General features: G+C 33.1%; 2 protein-coding genes across 4 annotated transcripts; one reads left to right on the top strand and one right to left on the bottom strand.

The window, feature by feature from the left end:
* Positions 1–1,826: 1,826 nt before the first annotated feature.
* Positions 1,827–6,223, top strand: LOC146921360 (serine/threonine-protein kinase PBL34-like). Of its 2 annotated transcripts, XM_085714796.1 has the most exons (7): positions 1,827–1,907; positions 2,325–2,695; positions 3,508–3,845; positions 3,939–4,074; positions 4,500–4,636; positions 4,712–4,835; positions 5,525–6,223. In XM_085714796.1, exons 2-7 carry the CDS (start codon positions 2,470–2,472, stop codon positions 6,040–6,042), a joined length of 1,479 nt encoding a protein of 492 aa, XP_085570922.1. In that variant the 5' UTR covers positions 1,827–1,907; positions 2,325–2,469; the 3' UTR covers positions 6,043–6,223. The 2 variants fall into 2 exon arrangements, with proteins under 2 accessions (XP_085570922.1, XP_085570921.1); XM_085714795.1 differs by having other exon boundaries at positions 4,500–4,835.
* Positions 6,224–8,758: 2,535 nt separating this feature from the next.
* LOC146921361 (2-oxoadipate dioxygenase/decarboxylase, chloroplastic-like) lies at positions 8,759–15,682 on the bottom strand. Of its 2 annotated transcripts, none has more exons than XM_085714799.1 (7): positions 15,447–15,682; positions 11,399–11,548; positions 11,081–11,296; positions 10,148–10,269; positions 9,895–10,058; positions 9,375–9,529; positions 8,759–9,031 (listed from the first exon to the last, which is right to left on the bottom strand). In XM_085714799.1, exons 1-7 carry the CDS (start codon positions 15,657–15,659, stop codon positions 8,933–8,935), a joined length of 1,119 nt encoding a protein of 372 aa, XP_085570925.1. In that variant the 5' UTR covers positions 15,660–15,682; the 3' UTR covers positions 8,759–8,932. The 2 variants fall into 2 exon arrangements, with proteins under 2 accessions (XP_085570925.1, XP_085570924.1); XM_085714798.1 differs by having other exon boundaries at positions 13,137–15,682.
* Between the last annotated feature and the right edge of the window lie 90 nt (positions 15,683–15,772).

Consider the following 15,772-nt stretch of genomic DNA (forward strand, 5'->3'; position numbering starts at 1 on the left):
ATGCTAGAATTAGAGCCACTTTGTAGGAAATTGCTCATGGAAGACTTCTCACAAATGAAGAAAGAGTTTAAAGATACATAACTTTTGATATTCAGTGTGGTAGATATATGGAAGCTCTATATCAATTTTGCATATTCTGAGTGATTTTGAAGATGCAAATCTGGTCCAAGGCCATAAGAGAAGAACATTGGAGTGGTTAAGTTCTATTGTCTCAATCTTTTTGCTTGGATTGAACGGAACTTGATGTGTAAGGATATTGATAATCTACTTTAGAATTTGGTCTATCTTATTTGGAGTCATGGTGTAGGTTCTTTGGAAGGATAGAAATATGCTCATACTTTCTCATCGATCAGATATGGGAGGGAAGCTCTTGAATTTGGCAAACAATCATGTTGATCACATTGTTGTGGAATTTTAACAAACTAAGGCATCTAGAGGAATCAACATTGCACATCAGAAGCATAGTTGAGTTCATCCTCCTCTTAGACGCCTCAAACTCAATGTCGATGTATCTTATTTTTCCAGCAATGGTAGCTCAACTTGTTGTGGGTTGAGTTGTGATAATTACTGTAAATTTGTGTAGGGTTTTATGCGCAAAATTACCTATTCAAAAAACTACGAGCAATTCTTTTCGGCCTTCAACTTGTTAAATCTCAGCACATGCAATGTGTGTTAAGTGAATCTGATTCACCGTGGCTATACTAATATAAGTTATCTGCAACCTGTACTTGCATATGTCCTTTACATTATATGATACTCCCTCCGTCCCAAAATAACCGAGCATTTTGTTCATTTAACACATATTAAGAAAATATGAATTCTACATATGAATTTACTTTAAAGGAGGGACTAAAAGTAATTATTGAAAATTTTATAGGGATTAGAAGTTGAAGGAAAATTTTAGAGGGACTAAAACGAAAAGTTGATATATTTATAGGGTTCAAAAACATATTTAACCCTTGTTATTTTTAATAGGATAACACAATGCTTATATAGGTTGTTGTATAGATATGGTAAGATAAATACATCAACCACCCGATAACAATACTACCAAACAAACTAATAGAATATGCTTAAAAGATCCTCTTCTAGAATAAACTAGAAGATTCATTATTCTAGTCTCCATGATCATAATCATATCCGTGAATTTCTTCAATTTGAGTAGTTAATAAAATTCCTTTATTAGCAAGAAAAAACTTGTGATAATTTTTGTTTACTAATAGCATGATATTAATTTTTTATAATAAAAATTATTAAATAATAGAAGAAAAACAATTACACACAGTTTTTTTTTATGCAAGATTAATGCATATGGGTAATATTATCATTGTTTTTTAGATTATGGGGTGGAATATTGATTTTTTTTATAAGATTTTTTCTTAATATTTTTGTTGACTCATTTCATATTGCTATACTTTAGATTTTGAATCTGCAACTTTGTGATAAAAAAAGACATTATCCATCATTTATAATTTTAAATCCTTAACAAATACTCCTTCAAAAAAAAAAAAAAAATCCTTAACAAATACTCTAAGATACTTGTTAGTATAATCCTATATTATTTATTTTTTACAAATTACCATGGATCATGGTAATTCTACTCATCTAAATCCGTAGAAAATAATGGTAATAGACACAAAATTACCGCCGGTTTCTCATTTTAAAGTTAGCAAATCCGGTTTATATTTGATTGAATTGATTAATTTCCCAATGTTTTGTTTTGTTTAACAACAAAGTACTGTAGTGTTTGTGTTTGTGTCACATACGAGGAGGACCCATCTCCGATAATTTCATTTTTCTAGACCCAAGATTTCTCAATTCAGTTCACTTTCTGTTCTGTTCTGTTGTCTCTCTTTCTCTGCTTCTACTCTCCACTTCCCCAACTAACCCTTTTTCCATCCTTCAAGGTTTTTTTCTCTTTTTAGTATTTCAATTTACTCATTCTGATCTATTTCCTTTTTCTTTTCGCTTTTCATTTCTGGGTTTTCTTATTTACATGTTTTTGAGCTGATTTTGTGTGTAAAGTTTTGATTTTTAGCTTTTATTTTGGAATTTTTCATCTGGGGTTGTGATTTTGAGGTTGTAGGAAGTTATGGCATTGAAGGGTTGTGTTGTATTAATGTTTGGAATTCTGGGTGGTTTTGAATTTTCATGATATTAAAGTTTTGATTTTTAGCTTTTATTTTAGAACTTTTCATCTGGGGTTGTTTGTGATTTTGAGGTTGTAGGAAGTTATGGCATTGATGGGTTGTTGTAATGTTTGGAATTCTGTGCAGTTTTGAATTTTGATGATATTAATTTTTTTTTTCTATTTAAATTTATAGACGACGCTGAAACTCACACACACAACTGCAAATCCTGGATTCAAACGCGATGAAGGTGTTCAGAGTAACAATTTCGGCTTTGTCAGTTGAGCTAGGCCTTACGTACTTGCATATAGGTTTTGGTTCTCTATAGAGTTTGTTAGAGATGGGGTTGTTGGGTTCTGAGAATGTTAAAATGGTGGAGTCTTGGGATGTGTCTAAATCAAAGGGGAGTAAGAAGATGAAGAAGGATAAAGAGAATGAGGGTGTGATTGATGATGGAAAAACAAAAACTGGGTGTTGGGTTGGGTTGAGATTCATTGGTAGCTGCATTCCTTCAAGATCCAAAGTTGATAGCTCAGTCAGTGGCAGTGGTACCAGTACTCAGTATGGTAATTACCGTTTCCTTGGAAATGTGTTATTGTTGATTGATTGTTCTTATGATGTGTTTGGAGATTCTATGTTTGTAAAATGTGTTTGTGATATGATTTTGTTTATGTATAAATAGTACTCAGGTTGGTATGCTTTTTCCGTTGCTTTAGCGTTTGGTTTGCTTTTGAAATTTCTTTGAGCACCTTTTCCTGCAATCTAATTGAAAATCACCGTGCTAATTAATGTAAAATGGTGCTCAAATGATATTTGAAAAACAAGGGTTTTTGATTATGTGTGATGTGGTCGCTGTTCAAAAGGATGAATGTTCAGTTACCAAACCATACTAACATCACGGCCGAACTCTAGATTACCAGGCCCCCTTCCCCTGAGAACTGGAGGGTTAACAAAAACAAAGTTGAAATACTTGAGTTTCTCATAATCCTGCTTATTCCAAAAGCAGAATTGAAGAGGGTTTCTGTGTTAATCCTTGAGGATATTCTGAATATGTAGGTTTTGTAGTGAAAAAATGTTTCTTTAATATGTATGCTGTCTTTCAAGTTAACAGAATGACACACAGTGCATTTTGGATTGGTTAAGAAATACATAATTGCCAAATTTGAATAGATATTAGAAAAGAAATTAATCCCAGGTTATTATTTGCAAATAACTGAATTTCAAGCATAAGCTGAAAGCGTGGAATAATTGAGTTATCAAATTACTCTTGAGGTGGTGTCTGTTTTCACATATATTCTTTGCCTATACCACAAGATGTTATTTCAAATTTTATTGCTAGTTCTAATACTTTTTCCCCATCTCTTTGGCTTCTTATTAGCTGAAAGTAAATCAACTAATGATACAAGTAGAGGCCAACGAACTGCTCCAGTAATCTCTTCTACAACCACTAGTAACGCAGAAAGCAATTCCTCAACTACTAAACTTGAAGAGGAGCTTAAAATTGCTTCCAGGCTGCGAAAATTCTCTTTCAATGAACTTAAGTTGGCAACAAGAAATTTCCGGCCCGAGAGTTTTCTTGGTGAAGGTGGCTTTGGTTGTGTTTTCAAAGGTTGGATCGAAGAAAATGGAACTGCTCCAGTGAAACCTGGCACAGGGCTTACAGTTGCTGTAAAAACCCTTAACCATGATGGGCTTCAGGGTCATAAAGAATGGCTGGTTCGTATAGCTTTTAACAATCCTTTTTCTCATCTTGTGTTATTGCTGAATTCTGTTATTCTAACTAACGTTCTTGTTTGGAACATGTTACAGGCAGAGGTTAATTTTCTTGGTGATCTAGTTCATCAAAACCTTGTTAAACTCATAGGTTACTGCATTGAAGATGATCAAAGGCTGCTAGTGTACGAGTTCATGCCTCGGGGAAGCCTGGAAAATCACTTATTTAGGAGTACGTTACCATTTTCTGACTAATTATTATCTCATTTCCCCTTTCAATAATAATGAAAATACCTTGAAATTATAATAGCATAAATTATCAAATATTGGACTCTTCTGGATGTCTCTTGTGAAACCTGGTTTCTAGCATAAATTATTTCCTTTGCATTTGAGAAGAGACTGGTGCATCTTATTTATATGGTGTATTGCTCTAATGATCTGCGGATTTAAGATTAATGTATGGAACTAAATTTTAGCGTTATAAGGATGTTTCATATTATGATTATCCCGTTTCTTTGAGTATCTTGTTTTATGTTAAACTTAAAGCTTTCACGAGTAGAGACTGTAACTTGAAAATATGGCGTACTAGTATATTAAAGTTGGATTATATCCTTGTTTGGTGTTCTCATGTAGAAATTGATATTATATCATATGTAGGATCCATGCCTCTTCCATGGTCCATTAGGATGAAAATTGCACTGGGAGCTGCTAAGGGTCTTGCTTTTCTTCACGAAGAAGCTGAACGACCAGTAATATATAGGGATTTTAAAACTTCAAATATACTATTAGATGCAGTAAGTACCAAAAATTACAACAAGATTACATTTTTGCTCTTTCCATTTTGTCAGTCTAATATTGTTCTGAATCAGGACTACAATGCCAAGCTCTCAGACTTTGGTCTTGCCAAAGATGGTCCAGAAGGTGATAAAACCCACGTGTCTACTCGGGTGATGGGAACATATGGTTATGCAGCACCAGAATATGTCATGACAGGTTAGATTATCTTGATATGGAAAATCCAATTTTACAAGTTATCATTGATGTAACACATGCTTACACTTTGTAGGTATTTCTCATGATTCCTTGCGGGACTGTTTTAGCATGTAGTACATATTTTGCTATTGACCTTCTTTAGGTGTGATGTTAATTCTTCTCCTCATAAGCCATATTCACGACTATTTGGATAAACAACTTAATTAAGCGCTTCTAAGCCTCTATCATACAATTGCTCATGTGTATGCTATTTCTTTAACAAAGATAAACCTAAGTCAAACTGTTTTATATAAGCTATAAGCTGTTTTCATAATCTATGCTCAAGAGTTTATGGAAATAACCTGCAAACAACCTATAGACATAGTATAAACTGTTTTCATAAACTCTTCCGAATAGACTCACAACACAAGTGCTTATGCTAGTAGATAAACTCAAATAAGTCAATCCAAACAGACCCTAAGATGTTAATATAACTGAGATGTCTATAATTTCCTGTCTATGATGATCAATTGTGTTTGATGAGTTTGATAATTTTAGCTGTTGCATTCTCAAACTGCTTATAACTTTTACTAAGGTCATAGTTCTATTACATACTGTTGATAATTTTCAATGTCATTTGTTCTATTTAAATGTAATCTAACATCTGTATTACATAATTGTATGTTTTCAAACTTGTGTGGCACTGGCAGGTCATCTTACGTCAAAAAGTGATGTGTACAGTTTTGGAGTCGTACTACTTGAGATGATATCCGGCAGAAGATCTATGGACAAACACCGACCCAACGGTGAACATAACCTTGTGGAATGGGCTCGACCACATCTAGGAGAGCGAAGAAGGTTCTACCGGTTGATAGACCCTCGTCTTGAAGGTCACTTTTCCGTAAAAGGAGCTCAGAAAGCCGCTCAGCTAGCTCATCACTGCCTGAGCAGAGATCCAAAAGCTAGACCCTTAATGAGTGAAGTTGTCGAAGCTTTAATGCCTCTACCAAACCTAAAGGACATGGCAAGCTCTTCGTACTATTTCCAATCAATGCAAGCCGAGCGGTTTGGAGCGAGTCCAAATTCTAGAAGCATGCATGCACAAGGAGCGTCGCTTGCTCGCAACGGACAGCAGAGAAGGAGCCTTTCGATACCGAACGGTGCACATGTATCTCCTTATCACCATAAGTATCCTCAACAATCACCTAAACCTAATGTCAAAGCATAGAGCTGGTGAAATTTTTTCATCTCTTTATGTTTCTTCTGGTTGTTTGAAAATATTTAAACATTATTTTACTTAATTTTTTTGCCCATGGAAATGTTATCTCTTGATTTCTTTAGGCTTTGCTTGTGTATGATGTTAAACACTGTGGCTCCTTAAATTAATCACAAGCTTTTGTTTATAGAAAGATGAGAAAGGAACTTTATTATTGTATTAATTTATGTTGCTTAAGATCTAGGAAATGATTGGTTGCTTTGTTTAACCATAAGGATTTTTTAGCCATATTTAAACTATAAGGTGCTCTTTATGCTTTATAGCATAGTATCTTCTAATAGTTAAAAATTCAAACTTGATTTGATCAATGATTAGTTCTTTTAATATACTACACTATATTTTTTCACAAGTCTAAGATTATGGTGCGCTTGAGATTCAAGTATAAGATAATGTTTTTTTATTTATTTCTTTGACAGAAGATAATGCATTATGATCATTCAATAATTGGTGGGTCTTTTGGGTGAAATAATTGCCAGCATTGTCATCATTGAAAACGATTTACATACAATAAAAACAATACACGTTTAAATGATGTGTTTTTAGTTTTTATTTTGGTATACACGTAATTTCTTTTGGTGTTTACGTTCCAACAAAGTTTCATTTTTTTAGGTGATTTTTTAAAATCTTATTATAAAAAAATTATAACAAAATGATAAAATATTTTTTCCTTTTGATGGTTAAAATGATAAAATATTTAAAATGACATTTTAATGTAAGTTATTCGAACAAATTTTTCATTTGAAGCTACTTTAAAATATCCTTTGTTAAAAAGAATATAATAAAAAGATGTTACACTATAAAAATTTATTTTTAAAAAAAAGTTATAACAAACTCACTCGAAGTTGAACAATCTTCTAAAAATCTAATTTTTTTTCTTCTGCTTATGTGAAAAAATTTCGTCCATCATGGTATGTCATACATTGTCTACGTGTCCTACGACAAAATTAAGGGCTATTCTAGTTTCTGATAATTTTTCAAAGACAATTTAGTCCTTTTTTTCATAAAAAAAAAAAAAAAACATTTTTTTGAGCAAAAAACAAACGCATCTTATATCTTATCTTATATAACATTAAAGCACACATTTTTGTTCCAATACTCCCGGAGATATTTATCTTCTCTTCATCTTTGTGTTTGGAGTTTGGAAATTGGAATGAGACAACACAATTAGAGAGGGAGTGCAGAATACTAAGTACTAACCAGCATGTGATGTGCGAACTCAATCATGTTATCATGTACTATAAAGGGTCCATGCAAGTTTGAGGGGGACTACAAGAGATGTAAAGGTTAGTTACATGTTAATTATATTAGTTTGGAATGAATTGGTCTAATTGGCTATATACGTCATGACGTAATAATTTTTTCATAATCAATATCATTTCCATTTCACTTTTCTATATTTTTCTTTAAATCATGAGTTCTATCAAGAATTATAATAAGGACCATGATCAAACCAAGTAAACCACTATTGAATACTCTCTCCGTTTCAAAAACATGCTGCAGTAAACCATTTCGCACATGTCAATACATAACTAAATGAGAATTAATGTAGTTTTCAACTCTTGTAAATTTTAAAATTTGTTATACATGCCATTGGCATAACATCTTTGGATTTATGGACAATCAACTCTCAATCTGCAACAATTGGCTATAAAATCTTGAGCTTGACATGTAGTGTGTTAGGATGGAATCAACTCCCAATGTAGAGTTTTTGAGAAAGTACATAATGAAAGTTTGTTAATAGTTATTAATACTTTTTATATCTAATAGTTACGACTAGTATAGTTATTTATGAAAATTTGAGTCTTATGTCACGTTTTAATTTTTGTTTATGCGGCTTTTATTTGTGTCAAGTAACTTTTATTCAAGAATGAAGAATTAGATACAGAAAACAATACAAAGAATGCACACTGATAAGTTAACTTGCAGAGAGAGCTACCTCGCAAAACTGTCAACAAGCGGTTAGTTAGATGGTTATACACAGTTAGTTAGAGCTTAGACAGTTAAACACTATTAGTTAGAGTTTAACCAAGATTAATTAAATATGAATCTTGCTCCTGAATTTATATATATTATTTCTTGTTACCGAGAGGATCAATGGACCTAACCTAACTAAACAGTGAGAAACTTCATTTGCTTATCTTCTAATAAACCTAACATAAAAGATTGCTAAATCAAAAGAAGGTTGGATCCAACAATCATTAATAATTGACGCAAAATATAAAAACCTAATTCTGCTCAAGACATAGAAATCAATGAGGTAGACACTATTTCTCCCAACAAAATATTTTCCATGCACTCGTCCGGAATCAAACTCAAGACTTCATGTTTAAGGGACTCGGCTATCTGTCAAGGGTAGCAGGCCAAGTCTAAATCCTCTTCCTTTCTGGTTGAAGACTTTGTTAGCTGATACTAATAATTCAGCTTTATCTTGATGTTATCTTTTGTTTGTCTTTCTGATTTGCAGTTGATATATTAGAACTATTAATCCGTTTATATGAATTATTATTACTCTCTTTGAACCATTCTTTTGCATGTATTAAGAACATCAATCTTCCCCATTTGAGACCGGAGTAGCATGGTTTAATACCATTTTATCTTTCTCTGGTATCCCTTACTTTGAAATTTAATACAAGATACAACACCGATTAGATAAGACGCAAAACAGAAATTGATGAAAAGCATGCCCGATGTGTGTGTATTTGATTTTGAGGTGAACAAGAAACTATTTTTGCTAAATTATTAAACCCAATTGAATCATGCAGTACATTATGGGTCTAAAATGTTTTCTTTCCCCAAAGGGAAAAGTAGTATATGACATGATCACGGCACACTCTGAGGCCTTCTAAGAGCCTACTCTGCTCACTTGTTCCTTGGATGTGCTCTCAAAGATCTTATCAGCACTTGCTACCTCAAAACCATCCCTCCTATGGAACTCTTTAATCTGTTTCATTATAGTAACAAGAAGAATTAGCAATCCTACAGAAAACAACTAGGTGTATGTTTGGATTGATAGTGAATTCGGCAAAATCACTGTGGCACCGTGATTCTGTGAAGCTCCAAAGTGTAGATTTTGCAAAAATCACGGTGACTCACCGTCAATCCAAACATGCACTCAATACGCATATACACATATCATTCAAATTCTTAAAGTAGTCCACAATTTTGTCCTAAACTGAAAGACAGATCAATGATTACAAACATCTAATCTCATCCATAAAAATTCAGAGATGAGAATTACAATACAAAGTTTAAACATGATACTTAAGAGAAAGAATGCTGCTTACCTCTGTGTGAGGTAAATTTTCATACTGCGGCAGCACAAAACGCTCTGCAAATTCAATGTAGGAACATGGAACTGATTCTGTTACACCATCAGAAAATTGGAAAGAAACGGAATCTGCTACAGTTGAACTTTGCTGGAGAAGGCCATCAGGGCTCACTGGAAATGGAGGAAATATTCAAGTTATTCGCATGATACTTGATAGTAATGTGAAAAACAACTTCAACTTCAAGTTATTTAGCTATAAGTTTGAGAGAATGCAGTACATGACATACCGAAAAAAATCCTTTTCCCAATTCTAAATGCTAAAGCCTATCAATGATGAGAAAATCTATGCAGAACAATTAACAACCAGTTTTAACTATTCAAAATGCTTAGAACTTTAAATTTAAAAGGGCTTATTTCCTAAATCAGAAAGAGACTAGTGATAGATTGACTTAAATTTACACATTGGATTCGTTAACTTTGTTTAGAAAATATCCAGAATATTTTATACTTGCAGAGTAATAAACAAAGATACATACCTTTCAATACTCCTCCTTCAGAATTCAATCTGAATCCATTCTCCTCAAGAAACTTGTTCAACTTTTTTATATCCCTCAAATGAGTTTTCAGCCGATGAGTGGAAATAGTGACATGGTTCAGTGCATGACCATTGACTAGCGTCCACGCAGCGTACTCACTCTCTCTAGTATCAATAAACCACAAGTGAATTAGTGCTTGAAAAAAGAAGATACTTTCTTCAAATAGCATTTTTAGGTGGAGAGATACTAATACCTTGCCAATTGTTGAAACTCTGAATATAATGGTTTTTCCCATGTTAAATGTCCCAAGGAACTCGCAAGAGCTGCATACTTTTTTCCATTACCAGATGATTCTGTGTATTTCCTAATTATTTCCTGTATGAAAATTCCCAGCTTCTTTTAGTACAAACAGGTTTCTGAATGCTACAATGCAAGGGAGATTAAAGGATGAACCATTGGTGTCATACGATAGAAGTAAAATATCTCATTATGAACAATATTGTAATATACGTGTACCAACACCTAAATCTTAATATGCCGTTACTTGTCATATCTAAGTCTAACACTAAGAAATCAAAACCCCATATCTCTTTGTTTCTCAAATGATCATTATCATATAAATGAGCTACTAGTCATACAACAAATCATGCGATACGGAAGAAACCACTGCCTTAAAATCATGGTTTGGCAAGCTCCGTACCAAGAAAATTGTAGACATACTAATGCTAAATACAATTTATTCCAAAATTTGAAAATTGGTGTTTTCTGTGCACTGGAAATTGTTACTCTCTTGGAACTAATCTTTAAATGTTGACCTTTTAACAAAACATTATATTGACGATTGGAATTTCGCAAGTGAATCTACGATTCAAATGGTGAGAAAGAAGATAATGAAAATTAACAAATGCCTCGTCAAAACCTCAAACACTAAAGTGAATCTCATAAATATTTGCAATAACTTTGCAACATCATGTCATTGAGTATATCTAGAGCTGAAAACATAAATTTCCATTCCAATTTCAACATAAAAATAAGCTTAACAACTGTAATCGTATTATTACTCTGCTTAGTTTTGAAACTAACTGCAAATAAGAGGGACGAAACAGTCTCCTCCATAACAATCATTGTAATTCTTGGAGAGTAGACGCTGAAAGACACTAATTGATATTCGTTCTCACCAACATACCTGAGTTTGCGGACTCATCTGATCTACCAATAGCTCTGATATAAAAATTCTTGGCAAGGGACCATTCATGCCACTGCCACTGCCAGAAAGTGAATCAGCAGGAGGTGAGAACCACAACGCCCTCAATTTTTTCCCTGGAAATCTCAGCTCCTCTCGTTGCGTATAGCCATAGTCCAGGAAAAAACTAGCCAAGGAGTCAATTCCATAACCATTCACCTATAATCAAGTGCATAAGACACAATAACTGAGCTAACAAAGTATAATCGAGCAACCGAGAAAACCATGTATGCGAAGGAAGGAAGTAAATGAGAGAAGTACCCCAAATGTCCTGAATGCAAGATGATCATAGCATAAGGAGTTGTTCTCGACAGAGTGAACAAGGTCCAATATTGCCTTTGCTGTAGGATTTCTGTTCAAGTACACTGACTGCATACTCTCCAACACACCCCTGAAAAATGCTTCACCCCCCTACATACATAGAAATCACATTAACACTTGAGAAACTCATAATCCAAACCCCTTAAAAAAAAGAATCCAGAACAGGACCACAAATTCTCAGATTCATTATCACTGTCAAGGTTTTAAATAACTCCCGCAGACCACAACATGATCCCCGATAGTGCGGAGAATTGCTGTAAAATACGACCAACGCAGTCTCACTCATGGTCGCAGAGCCATAAAAAATTTCGACGTCACCACCCAAATAGCGTGGTGGAAATTTTTGGGTCCACTTTCGGTTTTGGAGGAGGAATAATTGATTATAGAGGTGCATAAATGATTTTGAAGCCTTTGAATTTTCTCAAGTGGAATTGATTTTGTCCTCGGAACTGTTTTAACTTGAAGCTAGATTTTGGAACTTTTATCTCTAGAATTAACCTTTGCGTGGAATTTATTGTTCAATTCACTTTTTACATGAACACATTCAAACATTGATCACTTTAAATTCAATTTTACAAAATCAATTTCTGTAAATGAAATCAAATTGAATGTTTGTGGTCATGGTGGGTTTTTCAAATTCGGACAAACTCGCATCGAGTCCAAACGTGAAAACACATCTTAATCACTTTTTGCATCATGGATATCCATTTTGAAGAAGGTATCATGGATAACCATTAATCGGTAACACAATCAAAAATCAAATTCCTAATTCTTTTTCAAAACCATACATGCAAACAATTTTATGGGGGGTGTTAAGATGAGCGACAGAAGATAAATTATTAACCGCCACAAACATGAAAGATGTTAGGGTTCAGAATCAAAACATAGTTAAATAAAACAATAATTCTTATCATTTGAATGTGCAGCAGGACACGAAAAAAATGCAAAATACACCACAGATCCAAACATTGGCTCACTCAAAATCAAATTTCGTCAACTCAAAACCTATGAAGCACGTATACAGACATGGACACGACACGGACACTGACATGCCGACACAGCTAATAATTTGAAAAAATCACATAATTCAGTATAATTACAAGTGTCGGTGTCGTGTTGGACTGTCGGTGTCGGTGTCGGTGTCGGACACGCCTAATCCGAGGAGTGTCCGTGCTTCATAGCTCAAAACCAATCACACACTTAGTGTATCTTTGGCATAATGGTGGGTCGGACAAAATCACGGTGGCATCATGATTTTGTTGAAGCTACAAAGTGTCGCAAATCATACTAAGCTAATAGGTTCACTACAGATATTTCCCCCAAACTCCGTACCAAATATGCACTTGGAATCACCTTGAATCCACTATATCAATCAAATCCACCGTGAATTCAAACATTCACAAAGTCTTGATCATTGTTAGCAACTTGGATATCCATTAATTGATAACACAAGCAAAAATCAAATTTCTAATTTTTTTTTCTTCTTTCAAAACCGTACATGCAAACAATTTCTTTTGTAGGTGTGTGTGTTAAGATGAAGAGTATGTGATAAATCATTAACCACTCCAACCATGAATAATTTTAGGAATTTCAGAATCAAAACATCAAACAATAATTCATAAATCTTATTATGAAACAGAACAAATAAATAAAAGAACAAAAATCATCATGTTTGAACCTGAATTGTTGATCCATGAGAGTGTGATCCATTTTCTGACGAGTACGTACAAGACACAGACATGTTTCTGGCTGAAGTGGATAAACCTAAAGACAAATTATGTTTGGTGGAAGATGATGGTACAATATTCCACAATTTGGGTTTGCAAAATGAAGAAATTTTGCGGAGAGGGATGAAAGGTGATGAAGTATAAGACTTAGTTGTTGTAGAAAACATGGTTAAGTGGTTTGTTTTGTACTATAAACTAAAGTGCATGCAATGTTATTTTAATGTTGTTTGATGTTTGAAGGGTATGTTATTTTAATGTTGTAGAAGAAGAAACAAAGAAAGATAGATTGTGAAGGTACCTTCTGAATGGATGACAACATTCAATGGGAAGGGAATCTTGTACGTATTACATTCAACTATTTTGTTTTTTTAGACGAATATCATCTACGCGCAGTTACAAAGATTAATCTTCGAGTCGAGTAAGAAGATAATGGATGACAAAACTCCTGTTTAAAATTTAACACCGCTGTATTTGTATTTTTAGGGTTGGTTTGAAACTTAGAACATATAATTAAACCGAAAGAGATTTTTACCATTTTATTGTATTTTCGTTTACCTCATTCAACTATTAGTGCCAAGGAAAATTGGCATAAGGCATTGCCTTTTTTTTTTCCTATACTCCCTCCGTCTTATTGTCTCTTCACCATTTTTTCTTTTTCTCAAAATAGTTGTCACTTTACCATTTTTTTTTCTCAAAATAATTGTCACTTTAGAATATCAATGCAACATTTATTATTTTTTTCCATTATTATACCCTTATTTATTGAATTTCATACAACCTAACTACTCCACTAACTACAATTAATAAGGGTGTTTTAGTAAATGACACTAATTTTACCATTAAAATCAATACAATTAATCATTTCCTTAATAATTGTGCACAAACCTTAAACGACTATTATTTAAAGACGAAGGAAGTACGTCTCTACTTTAAATATCTATTTTTTTTTTGAGCAAAAATATCTATTGTTGTATTTTACTATTATTGTCTATAAAGGTCCGTTTGATATAAGTAAGTAGGAGAACACGACAAACATTATTTGAGTTACAGACAATTTTTTGTCATGATATTTGTTAGACGGTATAATAAAACACAAACAAAACAGTGAAATTTATTACAATTTTACTTCTTCCATCTTGAAATGATGGACTAAATTGACCGATTCACATATGTTAACAAAAGTGTGTAAATAAAAGAAAGGGAAAATAATATATTTACTAAAATATTCTTATTATGTATTGATGTACTCACATTTACCGTAGATTCAAAGTACAAAATATAAGATTGAGAATGATGCAAATAATATTAATTAGAGAGTATAATTGAAAAAATAACTAATATTGTAATGAAAGTTAAAAGAAATCATTCATTTAGAACAATTTTTTACAAATAAGTCATTCATTGTGGAACCAGGAGCGAATGAGATAAAGATGTGAGAGGGATGAGATACACCGAGAGAGGAGAGCGATAGGAGAGAGAGACAGAGAGAGAAAATATGAGGGACATATAATTTTTCTTAGTAGAAAATAAAATGGTATTTTAGATAGTTTATATTTAATTAGGATATAATTACGTGGATTGGTTCGATGATGTTAGCTTAAGACTTTAGAGTGTCATCCTCTCAAAGTCTCGCGTTTGATTCTTTGATTCTCCTCGGTGCCATCTCACTCATGGTCACATAGACATCAAAAACTTTTGCGTCACCCCCCAAATCATGATAGCAGAACTCTAGTTCCACTTTTGGAGGAGGCCAAATTGATTCTAAAAGTTTAAAATTGATTTTGACGCTACCAAATATTTTGCACTAGAATTGATTTTGCCCTGAAAATTGATTCTAACTTGAACTTATAATTTGGAGCTTTTGTCTTAACTTCAACTTTATTGTTCAACTCATTTTTATATGAATGTGTTCATACATAAATCACATTACATTCAACTTATTTTTACGGAGAATCGATTTCACCAAATCAATTCATTTATTATCAATTTTTGTCACATCGAAAACTAAACCCTTACCTAAAATCTTGATCACTATCAGCATCAAGGATATCCATTAATTGGTAACACAACCAAAAATCAAATTCCTAATTTTTTTCAAATCCATACATGTAAACAATTTTTTGGGTCGTTAGGATGAGGATCATGTGATAAATTATTAACCACTCCAAACATGAAAGGGTTCAGAATCACAACATAAAACAATAATTCTCATTATGAAACAGAACAAATAAATAAAAGAACAAAAATCATCATGTTTGAACCTGAATTGATGATCCCTGAGAGTGAGATCCATTTTCTGATGAGTAGTTACAAGACACAGACATGTTTCTTGATGAAGTGGCTAAGCCTAAGGACAAATGTTTGGTGGAAGAAGATGGTACAGTATTACACAATCTGGGTTTGGAAAATGAAGAAATTTTACAAAGAGAGATGAAAGGTAATGAATTATATGACTTAGTTGTTGTTGAAAACATGATTAAGTGGATTTGTTTTGTATAAAGTACTAAACTGCATGCAATGTTATATTTAATGATGCTGTAGAATAAAGATAGATAGATTGTTAAGGTAAGGTACCTTCTGCATGCTT

The sequence above is a fragment of the Medicago sativa genome, chromosome 5, assembly GCF_051527215.1.
Source record: "Medicago sativa cultivar Bolivia chromosome 5, Bolivia_mono, whole genome shotgun sequence".
Classification (NCBI taxonomy): Eukaryota; Viridiplantae; Streptophyta; class Magnoliopsida; order Fabales; family Fabaceae; genus Medicago; species Medicago sativa.

Excerpts from the sequence above, each read along its gene's own strand:
- LOC146921360 (XM_085714795.1), top strand. The coding sequence starts at position 2,470 with ATGGGGTTGTTGGGTTCTGAGAATGTTAAAATGGTGGAGTCTTGGGAT. Across the intron at positions 2,696-3,507 it reads TGGTACCAGTACTCAGTATG|CTGAAAGTAAATCAACTAAT; the intron begins GTAATTACCGTT and ends GCTTCTTATTAG. Across the intron at positions 4,075-4,499 it reads GGAAAATCACTTATTTAGGA|GATCCATGCCTCTTCCATGG; the intron begins GTACGTTACCAT and ends TATCATATGTAG.
- LOC146921361 (XM_085714798.1), bottom strand. The coding sequence starts at position 13,352 with ATGTTTTCTACAACAACTAAGTCTTATACTTCATCACCTTTCATCCCT. Across the intron at positions 10,270-11,080 it reads AGATGAGTCCGCAAACTCAG|GAAATAATTAGGAAATACAC; the intron begins GTATGTTGGTGA and ends ATTTTCATACAG. Across the intron at positions 10,059-10,147 it reads GAGTTTCAACAATTGGCAAG|AGAGAGTGAGTACGCTGCGT; the intron begins GTATTAGTATCT and ends TATTGATACTAG.